At 41.1% G+C, this 21,201-nt stretch overlaps 1 protein-coding gene across 2 annotated transcripts in view; it reads left to right on the forward strand.

Annotated features, from left to right (window-relative positions):
* rnf213a (ring finger protein 213a) overlaps positions 1 to 21,201 on the forward strand; it is a 131,610-nt gene that overhangs the window by 102,291 nt on the left and 8,118 nt on the right. For both annotated transcript variants that reach the window (XM_060901392.1, XM_060901393.1), the window contains exons 29-59: positions 1,356 to 1,480; positions 1,570 to 1,665; positions 1,753 to 1,874; positions 2,608 to 2,730; positions 2,834 to 2,898; positions 3,005 to 3,158; positions 4,186 to 4,321; positions 7,749 to 7,940; positions 8,032 to 8,162; positions 11,164 to 11,321; positions 11,423 to 11,632; positions 11,726 to 11,913; positions 12,019 to 12,139; positions 12,221 to 12,321; positions 12,431 to 12,613; positions 12,762 to 12,928; positions 13,038 to 13,143; positions 13,239 to 13,353; positions 13,437 to 13,644; positions 15,334 to 15,530; positions 15,696 to 15,818; positions 15,933 to 16,043; positions 16,221 to 16,463; positions 16,567 to 16,642; positions 16,895 to 16,929; positions 17,037 to 17,137; positions 19,191 to 19,347; positions 19,576 to 19,750; positions 19,839 to 19,933; positions 20,602 to 20,853; positions 20,989 to 21,121. In XM_060901392.1, the coding sequence (XP_060757375.1) occupies positions 1,356 to 1,480; positions 1,570 to 1,665; positions 1,753 to 1,874; positions 2,608 to 2,730; positions 2,834 to 2,898; positions 3,005 to 3,158; positions 4,186 to 4,321; positions 7,749 to 7,940; positions 8,032 to 8,162; positions 11,164 to 11,321; positions 11,423 to 11,632; positions 11,726 to 11,913; positions 12,019 to 12,139; positions 12,221 to 12,321; positions 12,431 to 12,613; positions 12,762 to 12,928; positions 13,038 to 13,143; positions 13,239 to 13,353; positions 13,437 to 13,644; positions 15,334 to 15,530; positions 15,696 to 15,818; positions 15,933 to 16,043; positions 16,221 to 16,463; positions 16,567 to 16,642; positions 16,895 to 16,929; positions 17,037 to 17,137; positions 19,191 to 19,347; positions 19,576 to 19,750; positions 19,839 to 19,933; positions 20,602 to 20,853; positions 20,989 to 21,121 (4,399 nt within the window). The remainder of the gene's footprint in view (positions 1 to 1,355; positions 1,481 to 1,569; positions 1,666 to 1,752; positions 1,875 to 2,607; positions 2,731 to 2,833; positions 2,899 to 3,004; positions 3,159 to 4,185; positions 4,322 to 7,748; positions 7,941 to 8,031; positions 8,163 to 11,163; positions 11,322 to 11,422; positions 11,633 to 11,725; positions 11,914 to 12,018; positions 12,140 to 12,220; positions 12,322 to 12,430; positions 12,614 to 12,761; positions 12,929 to 13,037; positions 13,144 to 13,238; positions 13,354 to 13,436; positions 13,645 to 15,333; positions 15,531 to 15,695; positions 15,819 to 15,932; positions 16,044 to 16,220; positions 16,464 to 16,566; positions 16,643 to 16,894; positions 16,930 to 17,036; positions 17,138 to 19,190; positions 19,348 to 19,575; positions 19,751 to 19,838; positions 19,934 to 20,601; positions 20,854 to 20,988; positions 21,122 to 21,201) is intronic.

The following is a 21,201-nucleotide window of genomic DNA, read 5'->3' on the forward strand; positions in this document are numbered from 1 at the left end:
CATCATTTGAAGATCAGTGAGCCCATTCAAGAAGCATCCATGTCAACCCAAATCCAAATGTCTTCAGTGTATTACAAAAAAACAAAGAATTGGCCTTGTCAGTCGAAATCAATTTTTGTTTTTGTGCTAAGGTTTGCCTTGTCAGGAGTCACTAAAATCAGCTGTTCATGAGTTTTCATGGCTTTCAGAATTGCTGACCATCTCCTTGCATTTGGTAGCCAAGGGTTTCTTCTGGACAGAGAACTGGGATCATTTGGTTTATCATCCATGCTTCAGCTTCTCATAGTTATTGTTGGAGAAAAGATGCTAGGGATCCACATTTCCCATATTAATGTGGTATTTGCCATATTAATGCATCAGGGATGTTAGTAGAGTTGTTAATTAGAAGACCCAGACCCCCTAGTGCCTCTGAAAAAATGCTGGTCGTTCTTCTGCTGTTGAAACCACCTGGTTGAATGTTTTGTTGGTTTTATGAAGGCCAACTACCTTGAGTTCCCTTTTCCCCCCTTGGTTCCAAGCTTCCTTTGTATTTCTTTACTTTCTGAGTCATATGGAATGGCAGGGCTGTGATGTAATGGGGCCTGACAGCTCAGGATAGACGTTTAGGAAGTTACGAGCGATGTTGATCTTTTCCTTTCTCTTTCAGCTGGCATCTAGCACCTCACAATTCAGTTCAGGCTGCCAGTATTCATTTTTAAAATGTATTATTTACACATTTTGAACATCTTCATTTGTAATTATATGGCATTTATAGTATAACTTGTGGTTACTTTTAAAGTGCAAGATGATCATTTCATTCATCATGAAAAACACTGTTTTGTGAAGGATTGTCATATTTCATTGTTTAAATTTCATATTTGCACAAAAATTCCATGTATATTGAGAGATACCAAATTGCAGTGTTATGGATTAATTTATGTATTGTTTTTTATAAATTGATGCGTGTCTGTGACATTGTATGGCAACAGTTAACAATTTTCAGTGGACAGCTACTAGAGTCATGCTTTTTTTTTATTGAACCTCAAATGGTGTTTTAGATTTGGGATTTTTTTTCCTGTGTGTCGGAAGGGGCTTAAGTCTATGCAAAGAAGAGTTGAAAATATAACATTGAGGTTAACATCAACAAGCAAAGAGAAAGGAAATAATTAAAAACAAAACTGGAATATTTAAGATTTGTATAAGAAAATGCAAAGGTTTATGAAATCATGATGCATAATGTTCACTCTGCATAATATTCAGCCGTTTCAAATACCTCTTAGTGATATTAGATGATTGCTAGTAGTAGTAGTAATAATAATAATAATAATAAACCTTGCCTTTTGCATATAATTCCTGATTGTTTTGAAATCCTGTAGGTGACCACCTTCTCAAGACTTCTGACAGCTGCAGACATTGGGCAGCTACAGGAAGTGGTTCCAAACATCGAGCTACTTGCATTGCAACAGTTTGACACGGAACATTCTTTCCTAAAGAAAATCAGGTATGCATGAATAGTTGCATATTGCAAGATTTTTAAAAATATGGTACGTCCTCCCCACCCATTAATTTGTACCGTTTCTGTCATCCCAGGAACTTTTTAGACAGTACCTCTGGGAACAAAATACTAATTATTCAGACTGATTTTGATGAAGCTTTACAAAGCTCCAACCTCATTGCATCAGCAAAGTAAGTCTTTAATCTGGCTTATTATCCATTTTGCTTGCTGAAGTAGAACTTTAAGAAATCAGTCATGACATTTTTAACCTTTTTTAGGTACTCCTCTATCGGTGAAATCAGCAAATTCAGGAAGGAGCAGGAAAGTAAGGTGTTCGTCTACTTCATTACCAAACTGCCAAGAGTGGAAGGTGGAACTTCTTATGTTGGATTTCATGGCGGTATGACAAAGATTTTGATTATATGACTAATTTTAAACTAAATATGGTCAAACGTCTGTGGACACATGACCATCCCATCTATACATGGGCCTTCCCTGCACAGCTGTTATAAAGTTTGAAACAAACAGCTGTCCAAAATGCGTTGTATGCTTTCACATTAAGATTTCCCTTATCCTATAACTAATGGGCCTAGTTCAAACCTGTTCCAGCATGACCGTGTACAAAGTGAGGGTGGTTTGGAAGAATTTGAGTGTTCTCTACAGAGCCATCACCTCAACTTTAAACCATCACTTGAACATCTTTGGGATGAATTAGAACACTGACTTCATGCAAGGCCGCTTTGTCCGAGATCAGTGCCCAAACTCATCTAATACTCTTATGCCTGAATGGGCACTAATCCCCAGTCACGTTCCAAAATATTGTGGAAAGCCTTCCTTGAAGAGTGGAGGTTGTTGTAACAGCAAAGGGGGCACTAAATCTGGAATGGTTCAACAAACATCTGACAGAAATAATTTTGGCCATACAGTGTATATTGAAATTGCTGGCTGACAAACTTTGTTTCCTTTATAGCAATTGCATATTAACGTCCATGGTTTTAAGGGGATATTCAAGAAGTACATGGGGGGGGGGGGGGGGGGGGGGTGATGTCAAGGTGTCCACATACTTTTAGCCATAGAGTGTATTTAGGACTTTGGACATATTTTAATATTTTCTTCTGTACTTTTCTGTTTAGGTCCCTGGAAATCAGTCCACATTGATGACCTTAGAAGATCAAAAGACATCATCTCTGATATTAAAGCCTTGCAGTGTCTTACCATCAGTCAGCTGTTTGAGGAAAAGGAAGATCAGCCTGAAGGTAAACAAAAAAAAAATCATCCTAAATGTACTCTTTTTGAATGCAGACAGACCTTCAGCGGGTGTTTGTCTAATGGAACAAACTCTGTCTTTGACTGTTGCAGCTATGGAGACAGAGGACCTGTATAAAGAAGAAGAAGCTGAAACAATGGAACAAGAGGGCAATGTGGTAAATTCGAACATCAGAAACGACATTATGTTCATTTTTTTAATCATGGTGTCGACATGTTGATGAAGAGTCAATTTAACCATTTTTTTCTTTGTGGTCTCTCAAGAGCTGGGATAATGTTCTAGATACCACAGCACTGGTGCGTAGCTGTGTTCAAAGTGCAGTGGGCATGCTGAGAGACCAGGGGGATGCAGGTTGTCGCAGCACTAGAAGAGTAGAAATTCTACTAACTCTCCTGTCTGATAATGAGGAACTTCAAGGTCTGTCTGTCTGTCTGTCTATCTATCTATCTATCTATCTGTCTATCTATCTATCTATCTATCTATCTATCTATCTATCTATCTATCTATCTATCTATCTATCTATCTATCTATCGCAATTATTCATCATATTTAACAGTAATCTCTGTGAATAATAACTAAAACGAAGTCGAGGTTATTATTCACTGATATTCACTGAGCCTGAGGCGGATAATTGTTTATAACAGTATAAATACACAGGCGATTTATTTAAAAAAAATTAAAAATCATATTTAAAAAATAATTTATTTAAAACTTCAAAAACGGCATGCAAATGTAATGAACGCAGACTTGTCGCTTATCTATGCCGACTCACATAAAATACTTCATTTTGAAATGGATAAAATAAATCACAATTCCACCTTACCTTTGAATAGTTTTAGACCAAACTTAGTAGCAGGCAGCACAGTGGTTTAATGGTTAGCATTGTTGCCTCACAGCAAGAAGGTTCTGGGTTCAAGCCCAGTGGCCAACGGGGCCCTTTCTGTGTGGAGTTTGCGTGTTCTACCCATGTCTGCATGGGTTTCCTCCCACAGTCCAAAGACATGTGGGTTAGGTTGATTGGCTACTCTAAATTGCCCATAGGTGTGTATGTTTACACACCACCAGATGAGGGTTTGGGTCCCTCTGGTATGCTATAATCACCCAAGAGAATACAGGGAAGCTAGTTGATAGCTTTCTGGATCGCTGACCCTCAGCTATGAGGATGGCAACAGACAAACTTTGTAGCATCTTTAGTGCTTCTAGGAACAATGTTTTGTTTCATAATTTGTAATTCTTCCTCACTTACAATGACAAAGTGCTTGGCCGCCATTTTGCCGAGTCGCTCGAGGTGATTGGTCAAGAAATTCGGATTATTTCTCAATAATCAGCGTGCGTGATTTCCTATAATCACCTGTGTATTTATACTAATAAATGTGTATATAATTTCTGAATAATTTTTAACCTTTATTTAACCACTAAATTTTTTTTTTTAAATAATCAACAGCTACATTTTTGAAAACCATTAAGCGCCGTCTTCATTCTCTGTTGATGAACCATGATGAGCACACTGTCTCAGCAAAGAATTGGGTTTTCAAAGAAGCATCCAATATTGATTCCCTACAAGAGGGTGGGACATTCAGGTATGATGACAAAAACAAAAACAAAAAAAAACATAATGACAGTTAAATTTATTATTGTTTACTGTTGTCTCTGGTATACTCTGGGTACCTTTTTTTGGTTTTGTCTGTTGCACTGCGTGTTGCTGCTGTTTATCTGTTTGTGTGTTGGATTGCATAGCACTCATGTTACCTTTAGTCATTTTTAGCCCTTACCCCCTTTCCTCAAGAGGCTTTGCCTTTTGCCAGACCACCACTGTAAATAAGAATCTTGTTCCGAGTGACTTGGTTAAATAAATAAAAACATATTTTGGGTGGCACAGTGGTGTAGTGGTTAGCACTGTTGCCTTACAGCACGAAGGTTCTGGGTTTGAGCCCAGTGGCCGACGGGGGCCTTTCTGTGCGGAGTTTGCATGTTCTCCCCGTGTCTGTGTGGGTTTCCTCTGGGTGCTCCGGTTTCCCCCACAGTCCGAAGACATGCAGGTTAGGATAATTGGTGGCTCTAAATTGACCGTAGGTGTGAATGGTTGTTTGTCTCTGTATCAGCCCTGCGATGATCTGGCGACTTGTCCCGGGTGTACCCTGCCTCTCGCCCATAGTCAGCTGGGATAGGCTCCAGCTTGCCTGCGACCCTGCACAAGATAAGCGGTTCTGGATAATGGATGGATGGAAAGCATAATTTGTTAAAGGAAGATATAGTCTTGCAGTAAACCAGGGGTGTCAAACCTGATCCATAAAGGGCCTTGTGGCTGCAGGTTTTCATTCCAGCCATGCAGCAGCACACCTGACTTGGCTCATTCAATCAACTGAACTGTCTTCACACAGTCAAATACTTGCAGCCACACCCACCCTTGATTAAAGGGTGGGTGTGTCAGTTGATTGAATAAGCCAAATCAGGGTGCTGCTGCATGGCTGGAATGAAAACCTGCAGCCACACGGCCCTTTATGGATCAGGTTTGACACCCCTGCAGTAAACAATTGCATACCTTGAACTTATGTTGCATCTGTCTTAGCAGCAGTTTATGGCCTTTTTTCAAGAATTTTTTTCCCCCTTCATTTGTGACCAGTTATAATTTAACAGTATCAAGCAAATAAAAAAGGTCTTCGTATCAGTGCATAAATACACACTCACTATTAAGAACACCTGCACATTCATGCAGTTATCTAATCAGCCAATCATGTGGCAACAGTGCAATTCAAAAAATCATGCAGATACAGGTCAAGACATACCACGAGTTGGCCTAGTGGTTCGCGTGTCCGCCTCTCAATCGGGAGATCGCAAGTTCTACTCATGGTCGGGTCATACCAAAGACCATCATAAAAATGGTACCTACTGCTGTCTGGCAAGGCAGGCTGCAATACAGATGCAAGTGGGGAGCCAAACTCTCGCGGTTACCAGAGGACTAGCCCCCCACTCTAACCCTAGCTATGTAATAGGCGAGAGGCCGAGGGCTACGGAAACGGAGATCGGCGCCGCCCTACGCGCCACATGGCATGGGAAGGGACTTTGACAGGTCAAGAGCTTCAGGTAATGCTTGCATCAAACATCAGAATGAAGAAAAAGTATGAGCTCTGTGACTTTGTTCATGGCATTAATGTTGTTACCAGATGGGCTGGTTTGAGTATTTTAGAAACTGCTGATCTTCTGGAATTTTTACACATAACAGTCTCTAGACTTTACACAGAATGGTGATCAGAAAAAAAAAATGAGTGAGCGACAGTTTTGTGGGTGGAAATATCTTGCTGATGAGAGGTCAAAGGAAAATAAATGGCCAGATTGGTTTGAGCTACCAGGAAGGATATAGTAACTCAAATAATCACTCTTTATAACCATGGTAAGCAGAAAAGCATCTTGGCATGCCCAAAACATCAACCTTGAGGTGGATGGGCTACAACAGCAGAAGACCACATTGAGTTTCACTTCTGTCAGCCAAAAAAAGGAATCTGAGGCTATCATGGACACACTGACCCAAACTGGACAGTTGAATAGTTTGTTAGATTAGATTAGTTAGCGCCCCCCCGGTCTTCAGTTATCTAGTTTGCGTGAGTCTGTGTCCATGATGGTCTCAGGTCCAGTCCACACGGCAATGGATTCAGGTGAATCTGATAAAATTTTTTATCGTTTTGGCCTGACGTCCACACGGCACCAGCGTTTTGGGTGCCCCAAAACGATATTTTTTGAGAACGGGTTCCAGAGTGGAAAAATCTGCCAACGGCGCCGTTGCGAAGTCGTCTGGATGAGTAGAACGGATTTGTTTACGATGACGTCACAACCACATGACTAGAACAAGCAGCACTCTCGCGCGCATCATTCGTAACAACAACAGCTTTTCTTTTAAATAAACAAGTAACTGAACCATTTCTTGAATTTCTTTTTTTTATTGGATAAGACTGCTTTTCAAAATGTTCACACACAATATAAAAAGTTATATAAATTATATAAAAATGCTTTTCAAAATGTTCACACAATAAGAAAATTAAGTTATATAAAACTATGCACACTAATAAAACTAATTTGTACACACAGAAGGCACGATTTCCTCGCGTAGTTGCAGCCATCTTCTTGTTGTTGTGTGTTTGTTCCTGTGAGTGCTTCACGCCGGGTAGAAGAAGGGGTTTATGCGCATGCGTCCTACTTCTTCTATTGTTCTGGTGTCTCTGATGGGACCGTCTTACAGCGCACGTAGAGGTGTGGCATGTGTATTGCATCGTTTTCAGCAAGCATTGCGTTGCCATATGTACCTGATATTTTACTGATCCGTTGCCCATGTGGACGCGATATATATATATATATATATATATATATATATATATATATATATATATATATAATTTTTTTACCCGCTAAAAAAAAAATCTCGTTGCCGTTGTCGTGTGGATGTAGCCTCAGACTCTTGTTCTTGGCTGACATGAGGTAGAACCTGATGTGGTCTTCTGCTGTTGGAGCACATCCACCTCAAAGTTTGCTGTGTTGTGCATTCTGAGATGCTTTTCTGCTCAGCACAGTTGTAAAGAGTGATTATTTGATTTACATACTATCGTCTTCCTGTCAGCTCAAACTAGTCTGGTCATTTCCCTCTGATCGCTCTCATCAACAAGGTGTTTCAGCCAACAGACCCTCTGCACCAAAGACTGAGGGTTTTTTGTTTGTTTGTTGTGTTTTTGTTTTTTTTAATATAACAATTCTGTGTAAGCTCTTGATACTGTGTGTGAAAATCCCAGGAGATCAGCACTTTTTTTTTTTTTTTTTTCTGAAATACTCAAACCAGCTCATCAGGCACAAATACCCATGCCACGGTAAGTCACAGAGGTCACAATTTGATGCTTGATGCAAACATTAACTGAAGCGCTTGACTTGTATCTTTTGACCTGTGTACAAGTGTTGCTCTTAAAGTGGATGGTGAGGTGTTTTTAAATGTGTGTTCATTTTATGATGTCATTAAATTTTCAGAAATACTTTATGGAAGCGGGTTCAAGCTGCAGTCATTCCCTTCCTGGCGCAGCTGATTTCAGTTATTGACCGTGACCACAATCTTGACATCTTGCTAGATGGAAACTCGGGTGAATCAGTGAAAAAACTGTGGTTGGACATCTTTGAAAACGTCAAGTTTTTAAAAGTTCCATACACAAGAGTGGATTCCATGTAAGTACCTCACATGTACATCACTGTATCGATTTGCCTGTGCAGAAAGAGATTTTATTAATATATTTTCAATTGTCTATGTCTTTTTCAGCTCAGTGCCGAAGACCATTCTTGTCCAGAACTGTATCGTGGTTCATAGGAATACAGGCTGCTGCATGCCATTCAGCTGGCTAATCAAAGATCATTTAGAAGAACTCTGGGTACATGCTCTGCACAGAGAAGGTAACAGAAAACCTACACACATACAATGTATGTGACAGTGCAAGGACACATTTGCATTATGGATATGCATACCACTGTGAACAGTAAATCTTTCATTAGCTTCATTATTTATTATATGCCCCGCAAACAAAGTTTGGGGGGTATATAGGAATCACCCTGTCTGTCTGTCTGTCTGTCTGTCTGTCTGTCTGTCCATGTGTCTTGTAAGCACAACTCCTAAAACGGTTTGATGGATTTTGATGAAACTTTAAACAGTTGTAGTATACCACCTGAAGTTCTGCATGAAGGAAAATAATCCCAGTCTGATGTTTCAAAGGGGAGATAATTGGTCATTTATTTATTGAGGAAAATGATCCAATATTACATATCTGTGAGTGGCAAAAGTATGTGAACCTCTCGGATTAGCAGTTAATTTGAAGGCGAAATTAGAGTCGGGTGTTTTTAATCAATGGGGTGACAATCAGGTGTGAATGGGCACCCTGTTTTATTTAAAGAACAGGGATCTCTCAAAGTTTGATCTTCACAACACATTTGTGGAAGTGTATCATGACAAGAACAAAGGAGATTTCTGAGGACTTCAGAAAAAGCGTTGTTGATGCTCATCAGGCTGGAAAAGGTTACAAAACCATCTCTAAAGGGTTTGGACTCCACCAATCCACAGTCAGACAGATTGTGTACACATGGAGGAAATTCAAGACCATTGTTATCCTCCCCAGGAGTGGTTGACCAACAAAGATCATTCCAAGAGCAAGGCGTGTAATAGTCAGCGAGGTCAAAAAGGACCCCAGGGTAACTTCTAAGCAACTGAAGGCCTCTCTCACATTGGCTAATGTTAATGTTCATGAGTCCACCATCAGGAGAACACTGAACAACAATGGTGTGCATGGCAGGGTTGCAAGGAGAAAGCCACTGCTCTCCAAAAAGAACATTGCTGCTTGTCCGCAGTTTGCTAAAGATCACGTGGACAAGCCAGAAGGCTAATGGAAAAATGTTTTGTGGATGGATGAGACCAAAATAGAACTTTTTGGTTTAAATGAGAAGCGTTATGTTTGGAGAAAGGAAAACACTGCATTCCAGCATATGAACCTTATCCTATCTGTGAAACATGGTGGTGATGGTAGTATCATGGTTTGGGCCTGTTTTGCTGCATCTGGGCCAGGACAGCTTGCCATTGTTGATGGAACAATGAATTTTGAATTATACCAGCGAATTCTAAAGGAAAATGTCAGGACATCTGACCATGAACTGAATCTCAAGAGAAGGTGGGTCATGCATCAAGACAACGACCCTAAGCACACAAGCCATTCTACCAAAGAATGGTTAAAGAAGAATAAAGTTAATGTTTTGGAATGGCCAAGTCAAAGTCCTGACCTTAATCTAATTGAAATGTTGTGGAAGGACCTGAAGCGAGCAGTTCATGTGAGGAAACCCACCAACATCCCAGAGTTGAAGCTGTTCTGTACAGAGGAATGGGCAAAAATTCCTCCAAGCCGGTGTACAGGACTGATCAACAGTTACCGGAAATGTTTAGTTGCAGTTATTGCTGCACAAGGGGGTCACACCAGATACTGAAAGCAAATGTTCACATACTTTTGCCACTCACAGGTATGTAATATTGGATCATTTTCCTCAACAAATAAATGACCATGGAAAATATTTTTGCCTCATTTGTTTAACTGGGTTCTCTTTATCTACTTTTCGGACTTGTGTGAAAATCTGATGATGTTTTAGGTCATATTTATGCAGAAATATAGAAAATTCTAAAGGGTTCACAAACTTTTTGAAGCACCACTGTATAGCTCATTTCATTTCATTCCAGCTGCCAGTTAAACACTTTTTTTTTTTCAGATTCATTACAGTGGTGTTACTTTACTTTTATATTATTTTTTTTTTCCTACAATTATTTGTTGACGGGTCAGACAAATTTTCTGGTAGAAAACTGGTTGTGTTGCAATGAAAATGCAAATCTAGGGTCCTGTCCACACGGCAACGGATTCAGGTGAATCTGATAAAATTGTTTATCGTTTCGGCCTGGCTTCCACACGGCACCGGCGTTTTGGGTGCCCTGAAACGAAATCTTTTGAGAACGGGTTCCAGAGTGGAAAAATCTGGCAACGGCGCCGTTGCAAAGTCGTCTGGATGAGTAGAACGGATTTGTTTACGATGACGTCACAACCACATGACTGTCAGTGCTTCACGCCGGGTAGAAGTGTAACGAACTCGATGCGAGTTGTCAACAAATCCTATAACTTGGTTCATGAAATGCGCTTACAAAATATTTTCACTGTGAATATTTGTGTAATGGTGCAAAGTGAGAGAGAGTGAGAGAATAGCCCTTAGGGCAGAGTCTTTAGTACAAACACTGCGGAAGTACTGAGTATAACCAAACCGTGCACCGCCCGTGCGCTTTCCAAAAACAATCCCGCCAGCAAAAATAGGAAAAAAAAAGGAGCGATCTCACCTCTTCAGATGTTGGTTTAAGTCCGACAGTACATTCCTCAAAAAGGGCGTAGAAGAACAAAGTAATCCATCAACGTGTAGCATTCAATTTATTCCGGACCATTAAAGAATTCTGGCGGATCTCAGAATGTTGGCGTACCGGCTTCCATCTACCCCCATTCATTCCTCTTTCCGCGTCTTTCGTTTTGCGCTACTGATTAATAAAACTTTATGTGGCTGATGCTACAGAAGAAGGGGTTTATGCGCATGCGTCTACTTCTATTGTTCTGGTGTCTCCGATGGGACCGTCTTACAGCGCACGTAGAGGTGTGGCATGTGCATTGCATCGTTTTCAGCAAACGTTGCGTTGCCATATGTACCTGATATTTTACTGATCCGTTGCCCATGTGGACGCGATATTTAAAAAAAAAATCTCGTTGCTGTTGTCGTGTGGATGTAGCCTAGATTAAACTCGGGTCCCAGACCCCATAATTGCAATTTGTTGCTATACAGTGGCAATTTTCATTGCAATTTTTTATTTTTTGTCATTTATAATTGAAAGGCCACACTCTGAAACAGTTTGAGGAGTTCTTCTGGAAGACTCCACTTGGCCGATATATTGCAGAAGCTGAACAAGAAATGCAGGAGGAGTTTTTCTGCAGGTATCTTCAGGATTTCATCTCTTTGACGACAAACTTAACTACAGAGGTTGAACTGAAGGTCAGCATCTATAAACATGTTTTAACATGTATATATTTTATTCATTTTTAAAAATAATACATCCACAAAGAAATGTTTGTGTATGCATGTTGACTCCTCAGCTCCTTGCGGGAGCTCTGACATGCTGTGTGAATGAAGTGAGAAGTCGTCAGGAGGCAGGACAAAATGAGGTAACCTCTTTACCCTGGATCCACGCTGCCTACCATGAGTTTAAGAACCGCCTGCAGAACTTCTCCAGAATGATCACCATTGAGCCCCAGATTGCTCAGGTGCTCTTGGACAACAGACAGTCCATAGATGGCATGGAAATGGTAAGCTGTACTTCCCATTAGTGGCTAAGAGACTGTAAAGGATGTAACAGTTATACTCAGTATTTCATATTCTTCAATCTGTATCTTCCTCAGGTGCTCGATGTATATGCTGCCTTGGCCTGTGTTGAGTATCTGGAGCCCCATGACCTGGCTGCTTTTACAAATTGTGTGGCTTGGCTACGACAGGTAAAGAAGTTACAAGTCCCAATTGAGTTGGTCTGCTCAGAGGAGAGCATCCGACACTATGGAGAAAGGAGCAAGACCATGATTGGCCGTGTCCAGTAAGTAAATGTAATTTTCTCATTAATGTAAATGAGAAAATTCACTGTAAATGAATAGTGTAACAGTTCTAAGTAATTCATTGCTCACATGTGCTGTTTGTTTAGACATAGGTGGCGACGTATCCATGCCCTTTCCCTATTTGTTGAGCACATACTTCTAGGTATAGAGAACGTGGAGAAGAATCTCAAACCATTGGTCCTGGAACACACACGACAGTTGGCTCAAGTAAGTCAATTTTTAAACCCTTGCCTACTAACTCTCTTTCTTCTGGAGTCGATTTCTTTATGTTTTTGATATTCATTTAAGGTTTTGGACAAGGACTCTGACCTCAAATTGAAACAGCCATTTGAGGCAGTGATTACCATTCTCAAAGCCTGCAAAGATGGAGCAAATAATCGGATTTTTAGGTAGAAATACACCTGAATTTCTTATTATAATATTTGACTGATGGCAAAAATCAATAAATAAAATAAGGTATGGCTGAGAAATCCAACCTGTCTGTTGTTGTGCATCCAGGTTTGGTTTCCAGCCATGTCCAGTGTGTATGGGAGACCCTCGTGATCCTCTGAGTCTTCCTTGTGAGCACATCTACTGTCTAGACTGCATCAAGCTGTGGCTGATCCCAGGACAGATGTACTGTCCACTTTGCATGCATGGAGTTGATGATGACTTTAACCTCATGCCATCCGAGACCATTCGGTAAGCTAGACACTGAAATTTAACACAATGAAATATCCCATTTGTAGACCATTATGAATTTTTGTCATGCCATTCTTATAGAGAGTGCTTTTGAGCTCAAAATTGCGCCAACTTGTTTAAGTTGTTTTTGTATGTTTTTGACTTTTAGGACCCAGATCAAAGAAAATGGCCAATTCAGAAAACAGTGCAATGCCTTCTTCATTGACCTCGTCTCCACCATCTGCTTCAGAGACAACTCACCACCCAATAAAGCCATCATCCGTCACCTGCTATCCTTCCTCATGGTGGAGGCAGGGTCTGTACCCAGAATCCGAGGTGGGCTTATGTGTATATCTACGTAAGGTTAATGTCAACTTTTGTTGTTGTCTGGTCCAGGTCAATCTTGCCTAAATACTTACTTGAATATAATTTTCCCATTTATAAGGCTGTGATCGACAATTTTTGACCAAGGCACTGTCTCCTTTTGATGACTCTGTGGACAAAAACCCTGTAGTACGCTCTGTAGTGCTCAAACTGCTGCTCAAGTACAGGTGAGAGCGGGGCCAATAAGGATGCTTTTGTTTATACGTGTCATGAATGCATTTCAGTTTTGTTTCTGGTTTCATTTTCTTTTCTTACCTTTCAGCTTTGCTGATGTGAAAGTCTACCTTCAGCAACATCTTACAGAAGTTGAGCAGAGTAACATCCTGGAGAAAGCTGATAAAACGGAACTGTATTGTCTGTATATAAACTGCCTTGAGGTGGGTCTGTTCTTTTCTCTCATTTTTCTAGTGTTCTAGATATATAATTCTTACACTGTCAGTGGGTTACTTTATATCTGTAGGACGCTATGTTTGAGCGGACCCAGTGGCATTCTGTGTCTGAGCAGCAGGCCTGTCTGCTGGAAGAGAAGAACTTTCTGATGGAATTCTTGCAAACTGGAGCTGTGGCTACCGAAACTGTGACCATCGAGCACCTACAACAGGTGGCCAGAATTCGCCTGTGTCTAGATATGGCAGCAGACCTACTAGTCAGCAGAAGCTCCACTGCAGGTAACCATTTGAAGCAATTTTAAGTGCAAGATTAATTGATCAGTGTATTGCAGTCAGTTGGATGTTTCGTATGTCAATACAGTGCCAATATTTTCTTCCAAAAACATACAGCACCCCTCTAGAATATTCATTCATTTAGTAACCGCTTCATCCTAGTTGGCATCTCCTTGGTTCCAGAGCCTATCCTAGACACACTGCGTGCAAGTAATTGGAGTTCATGATTTAACCAGGGACCACTTTGGCAATCCTAAAGAATATTTAAAATGGGGGAAAAATTGTCATTCTTGAAAAGTTGTTTTCTTTTTAAACTGCTGTCAGGCTTCAGAGACTTAATGCCTTTGACCATTTCCTGTTTCTTTGAGTGTAAATATCGCTACGTTCACACTGCAAGGCTTAATGCTCAATTCCGATTTTTTTGTGAAATCCGATTTTTTTGTGAGGTCGTTCACATTAACAAATATATGCAACTTGTATGTGATCCTCAGTATGAACGAAAAGCGACCTAAAAGTGTTCCGCATGCGCATTGCAGGATACGACGACGTCACACGCAGTGAGCATGGCCAGTGTTTACGGAAGTAAAACCGCCCGGTTGCGGTATGACCCATCCAATCTAGCTTGGATAGCTGCATCCCCCCAAATGGAAATCAGCTCCCTAACCTCTGCGTCCTTCCATTGAGAAGATACAGAACCTTCACAGCCCGAAGCGTCCCTCGCATTGATGTCATGCGCAGGGGCGCAGATACGTTTTTTGAACTGGGGGGGGCAAAAAACTGGGGGGGGGGGGGGGACAAAGCTGCCAGCAAACCAACCCCGATATGCCTGTCAGACTTGTTGTTAGTAACCATAGCAACCAAGCTCGAGCTCGCAACCTGTGCAGTCTGCGCAGCTCAACCAACCGAATATCAGTCTTTGTTTTATGCGAGTTGTTGCAACTATGTATACACTGCTGTGCACCTCAATAAACCGAATGGTAATTAGTCTTTTGATTTTTCCGTGAGGTTTGCCTTGTACAAAGAAAGACAGCATAGACGTTTTTTCCTCCCTATAAGTGGGGGGGACCACGCGAGGTGAATTTAAATCTGGGTGGGACGAGTCCCACCCCCTATCTGCGCCCGTGATTATGCGCCATGTTGTTGTAACTTTTTTTGAGAGACCCGCCACCTACTTCAGCGCAGAATAGTGACGTTTGTGGCTTGTTGATGACGTGTAAGTCGGATGAATGCGACCTGGCGGTTCAGACTGAAGTCGCATATGAAAAGAGCGGATAGGGATCGGAATTAGGACCACATATCCAAACGGCCTGGGTCGGATTTGAAAAAATCGGATCTGTGTCGTTCATATTGTCAATAAAAGATCGGATACAGGTCACATATGGGCGAAAAGATCGGATTTGAGTCACTTCAGCCTGCAGTGTGAACGTAGCCTATGAGGCTGTTCACATGTTAATAAATAGATAAAAACGGGGGACCCTTTGTCATCCATCATCATGGGAAAACTCAAAACATAGAAGCTACAGATGGGTACTGATTTACACAAACCATGTAATGGATAAAATTGCATCAGCAGTTAAAAGTATGATAAAGTAATTAAGGCCCAGAAAGAACAAGATGCCAAAGATCCAAGTTTTACAATTGCACACTTTCTGAGAGCAATCCCTGACTAAAGTATTTATTTATGTTTATTTTTAGCTACTCAAAAGGAGAGCTCATCTGGAGTGGCTGCATTCTTGGATTCAGTGCAGAATCTGTGCAAGCGCAGCAGGAATGACTGGTACAGGGTCTACCTCATCAGAAAAATCTGCAGTCTTTGTGGGGTAGAATACATCCAGAAGCTTCTACATGAAGAACAGCTTAGCTGGCTGTTTCCTCAAGAGGTTCTCCAGATGGTAGGTTTTAATTTCATTTCATTCTCACGGGGGGGAGTGCATCAAATAAATTTCAAATTAAAATCAGTGAGGTGGGTTTTATTTTTTGTTTGTTTGGTTGTTGTTTTTTAATGTCCTGGCATTTCAGAACTTCCCTTATAATATTTAAAATGTTTTCTCTTTTAGAGAGAAGGCACTAGCCAAATTGACCAGTATCTGGTCTATGGTGTGGAGTACAAGGCTATCAGAGATGCAGTTGCCAAGGCCATGCTAGAAGGGAAAGTAGAAAGAATAGAGGAAGCCTGTGAGGTATTGCAATGCAGTGCATATGATCAGTTATTTTTAAAATACATTTGAAGCCATGTACAGAATTGGTCATAATTAATCAGACAATTTCAATAACTGGAGTTGGCATATGTACAGACTTGCAGATGTTCACCTGCAAAGAAGAACATGTACCTTTTGTTAGCTCTGTTTAGAGAAGTCACCACTTTGTACAGAGCTAACGATCCCAGCATCCATCCTAACCCTGAGGTGTGTTTCTCTGCACATACACTGCTGCTTTCTTTTCCCACCCCAACCCTTTATATGCTATGTGGCCAAAAGTACAGTGGTGCTTGAAAGTTTGTGAACCCTTTAGAATTTTCTATATTTCACAAACTTTCAAGCACCACCATATGTGGAGATTTGACATCTGTGTTTCCTTTTTAGCAATTGGCAGCACTTGAAAACTTCACCAAGAGCTCTAAAGCCTTACTCACTCCAGAATCCAGGGTCCTTGCTCAGGCTCTGGTGTATAACCAGTTGCCTACCCTGCGTTTACATCCCAATTTATCGAGTGATGAATATATGGTGCTGGAGCTCACCGTTCACCTGGCAGCAGTGCTTCTCTGTGCAAACCAAGCAGTGGTGGAGCCCCTCTTACAGCTTGCTTTCTTTCCTGTCAACATGCAGGTTTGACTAATGGATGTTCTTATTATAGTAATGCAAGGTTGTATTGTGAAGGTTATTGAAATATACAAATGATGTATCTCTCTTTTCTTTTTTTAATATATAGAGAGCCTTCTTACCTACAATGCCAGATGACATGCTTGCTGTTGCCCAGCAGGCCATGGGGCATCTGCAGTGGTATTGTAAGTACAAACCCATGGGATTTTAACAGACTTGCTAATTGTGAAATACCTACTTGTCTAGGCTTGTTCAGTATAGCAGTTTTGTCTTCCCCACACGTTCACATACAGTTGTTGCATTCATGCTTTTTTTTTTTTTGAATTTGGTAACTCTTAACTTTTGTTAATAACTGTTTAAAAAGAGGCCTTTCTCCACATTTTATTGCATTTGTGATATTTATTATTTTTAAAATCTATTTTTCTTTTTATCTTCAGATTGTCCAAACGGACACCCATGCACTGTTGGTGAGGTGGGTCGGTTTATCAAATGACTCAAATGTTATTCCTTATTTGCCCACAGGTTGAGTTGTATTAATTTATCTAAAAGTAACATCTTTTCCTCTTCGCACTGATTTAGTGTGGTCAGCCAATGGAGAGGAGTCGATGTGTAGACTGCAATGAAGCGATAGGAGGCACTGATCACAGACCTGTTACAGGCTTCCAGGCATTTGCAGTACAGTACGTTTTCTCATTTAACATTTCAGTAAGGATTTCTGTGCATAGGGCTTGCACTGAATGGTTTCAGTAATTACGATAGCAGTAAAATAGAATTATATAAAAGAAGTTACGTTATGATATTAACGTAATCATGAACCTAAGCATTTTGATGATTGTTGTGGTGTACTGGACACAGTAGGCCTCAGATAACCAACATGGCTGCCAACAACTATGGTAGAAAGCTTGCATTTGGTACCATTTCTGTTTCCATCGTGTAACTATTATTGTTAATGTACAGATTATTAACATGTAATGCTCCCGCTTTTAGCAAGCTAATGCCAGGTACCAATGAAAGAAAAGCAATGCACTTTTTAAATAATTTCCCTTGGAGTGGCGATTGGTTTCTATTTGAATTTAACATACTTCTCATGGCGGCACGGTGGTGTAGTGGTTAGCGCTGTCGCCTCACAGCAAGAAGGTCCGGGTTCGAGCCCCGTGGCTGGCGAGGGCCTTTCTGTGTGGAGTTTGCATGTTCTCCCCGTGTCCGCGTGGGTTTCCTCCGGGTGCTCCGGTTTCCCCCACAGTCCAAAGACATGCAGGTTAGGTTAACTGGTGACTCTAAATTGACCATAGGTGTGAATGTGAGTGTGAATGGTTGTCTGTGTCTATGTGTCAGCCCTGTGATGACCTGGCAACTTGTCCAGGGTGTACCCCGCCTTTCGCCCGTAGTCAGCTGGGATAGGCTCCAGCTTGCCTGCGACCCTGTAGGACAGGATGAAGCGGCTAGAGATAATGAGATGAGATGAGATGAGATACTTCTCATGTATCAACCCAGTATTTATCAGTATGCACTCATATAATTGGTGCTTAGTAAATACTGTAAATTATTTTTTTTCGCGGTCCGGTTTCCATCAAATCCTGCGCTCTGATTGGCTGGCGAGTGGGTCCGTATCCTACGATATGAACCCCGGATACGGACCTCTGGCAACTCGCTCGTTCACAACAACAACAAACATAGTAGCAATTTTTGTCAACATTTCTCCTGAGAAATGCGAAAATAGCATTAATTTTACATCATGGATAGCAATAACGACAGTCTTCAGAGCGAAAGTGAGTTTTACTACCCTGAGGAAGAAGAAATAAAAGAAAACATTTCAGGAGAAAGCTAAAAACCTGTAACTGTTGCTAACGCCGAGCAAAAACATGTCTGAATCCTGAATGACTCAATTTTGTATAAATAGGGAACTACATACTGCAGGTGGCAAATGTAGGTTTTTTTGTTTGTTTGTTTGTTTTTTTTTTCCTGCCATGGAATTGCACTTGTATACCGAGGAGGAAGCCATTTGTATTACAGCTGTGAATGAGGATTCAAAATGGCGGCTTGCCTCGGCTCGGTTTTCCCTTTCGGGCGCTCACGTTTTCTGTTAGAATTTGGTAAAGAAAAAATAAATATATTATTTACCAGCTTAAGGTCGGTCCGTATGGTGAAACACCGTGACCTCGGCCTTGAATACTGACCTCGGCCCAGAGGGCCTCAGTCAGTACTTTCAAGACCTCGGTCACGGTATTTCACGATACGGACCTCCCAGCTGGTAAATTTTATATATATATATATATATATATATATATATATATATATATATATATATATATATATATATATATAATATTAGTCCATAGTATGCTATTTGAATCTTGGATAAACCATATGTTGTTTTTCCAAATCGTCCTTAAGGCACACTGCTGTGCCACTGTTTAACATTGCAGTCACATGAGCAGATGCCCGCTGGTGGATTATTATTTATTTTTTTTTAATTTACAAAACGTACTTTATGATTTATAGCTACAAATTGCTTTACGTTTACAGATCAAAGGCAGCAGCTACAACTGTTCTCTATAAGGGAAATATATTCTCTACATATTTGCAAATAGTGACTTGTTGTTAATTGTCAACTTGACCAAACATAATTTGTCCCAGGACAGTTAATGTATATTTGGTGTTTGTTTATGCATTTTGATATTTATTTGTGCCATGTCGGTGATAAAGAAGACTGATGTTTGTTTCTGATTGCAGAGAGGACCGTACACAGACAGGGCACATCCTGGGGGATCCACAACGCAGGGATCAGCCAGATATGCAGGACACAAAGAACATGTCTCCCACTCCATTCACTCTACTCAGGATGCTTACACATATGGCCATGCTATTGGGAGCCTCTAAGCAGCCCCAGGTATGGTATACGAACTCCTACATCCTATTGTGTTTTTTTTTCTGTTATTGTTAATTTGTTTGGTGTTTTAGGATACTAATGATCTCGAAGGGTTGTCCGGTGCTCGAGGTGCGCATGCAAGATCTATAAATTTGCATCGCTTTACTCTTCAGGCCCCTGAAATTCTTTTTTTTGTGCTCTCGTTCATAGCTCTGTTGTAAGTATCACATCTTTTGCTGTATTTTCTAGGCTCTGATCACAATCATTAATCCCCCTGTGGCGCAACCTGGGTTGTTTCTAATGGCCCACCTGCTGAAGGATATTGAGCATCTAAGCAGAGCTCTAGGGAAGGGGGCAGATGACACAGCTTGCACTGTCCACCTGACCATCTGTAGTCTTCTTAAGCCCCATAAGCCCAGTCACTGTAAGCGCCTTTTACCACAGGCATTCAATACTCATTAGTACGCACTGATACTGTCCATGCATTCTTATGTTTGCCCTTTTTTGAACAGTGCCTGCACCTTCTGATAATCTGCTTTCAACTAAAAATGCCAGAAATAACTGGGAGATGACCATGACCACTGATATTATCACACACCAGCTGAAGGTAGATGGCTTTGTCCTAGCATATTTGAAGCTTTCCTACACATCCTTTGTGACAGTTGTGCTTTGAAGCAAGACTAGTATGTTTACACTCAATCACTGAGTTCTGCATTTATGTCTGGATTTTGTACAAATTTTGTTGTGGAATTGTATTCTGACTGGTTGTGTACATAAGGATTGAAGATAGAAGGCAAACGTTCTTCCTGCAAGAGATGGTGAAATTGTGTGATATTTTAATTTACGGGGCGGCACGGTGGTGTAGTGGTTAGCGCTGTCGCCTCACAGCAAGAAGGTCCTGGGTTCGAGCCCCGTGGCTGGCAAGGGCCTTTCTGTGCGGAGTTTGCATGTTCTCCCCGTGTCCGCGTGGGTTTCCTCCGGGTGCTCCGGTTTCCCCCACAGTCCAAAGACATGCAGGTTAGGTTAACTGGTGACTCTAAATTGACCGTAGGTGTGAATGTGAGTGTGAATGGTTGTCTGTGTCTATGTGTCAGCCCTGTGATGACCTGGCGACTTGTCCAGGGTGTACCCCGCCTTTCGCCCGTAGTCAGCTGGGATAGGCTCCAGCTTGCCTGCGACCCTGTAGAAGGATAAAGCGGCTAGAGATAATGAGATGAGATGAGATGAGATGAGATTTTAATTTACTACATATTTGTCATTTTGTAACCACAACAGGCTTTGGAGACCCAACTAGCAAAAGTAAATGCCTACATCAGAGATGATGATAGGGTGTCATCTAACCCAGTGATGAAGGTGACATTTGGAGATCCGCGGCTATTCTTGCACACTTTACCTCAAGGTTCTCTGATTCATGGTTCTTCTGTGTGGAGCTGCAGGCAGCGTGTCTCTCTTCTTAGCCTGGGCCACGTTTTGGAGCAGAATGAAGGCAGGGACACACTTCCCATCCTCTGGAAGTTCCTACAGAAAGCAAGTCACTTTCTAGCTTGAATTACAATGAGTGAAAAGAATTTCTGATCATTTTGCATCATTTCATGCATCATTAATTATTGTTAATGTTAGCAAATGCTTTAGTCTGATGTGTTGATTCATGCTGTTGTTTAGGAGGCAGAGGTGAGGTTGGTGAAGTATCTCCCAGACATTCTTGCTCTCCAGAGGGATCTGGTGAAGAAGTTCCAGAATGTGATGGAGCTTCAATGTGGCACTATAGCACAGTTCCTGCAGAACCTGAAAGCAGGTACTGTCTAACTTTTTGTTTGTAATCCATGCATTCTGATTAGCTTAAAAAAGTTGACCACTAGATATTATAATCTTTTT

Source organism: Neoarius graeffei, chromosome 20 (assembly GCF_027579695.1).
Source record: "Neoarius graeffei isolate fNeoGra1 chromosome 20, fNeoGra1.pri, whole genome shotgun sequence".
Classification (NCBI taxonomy): Eukaryota; Metazoa; Chordata; class Actinopteri; order Siluriformes; family Ariidae; genus Neoarius; species Neoarius graeffei.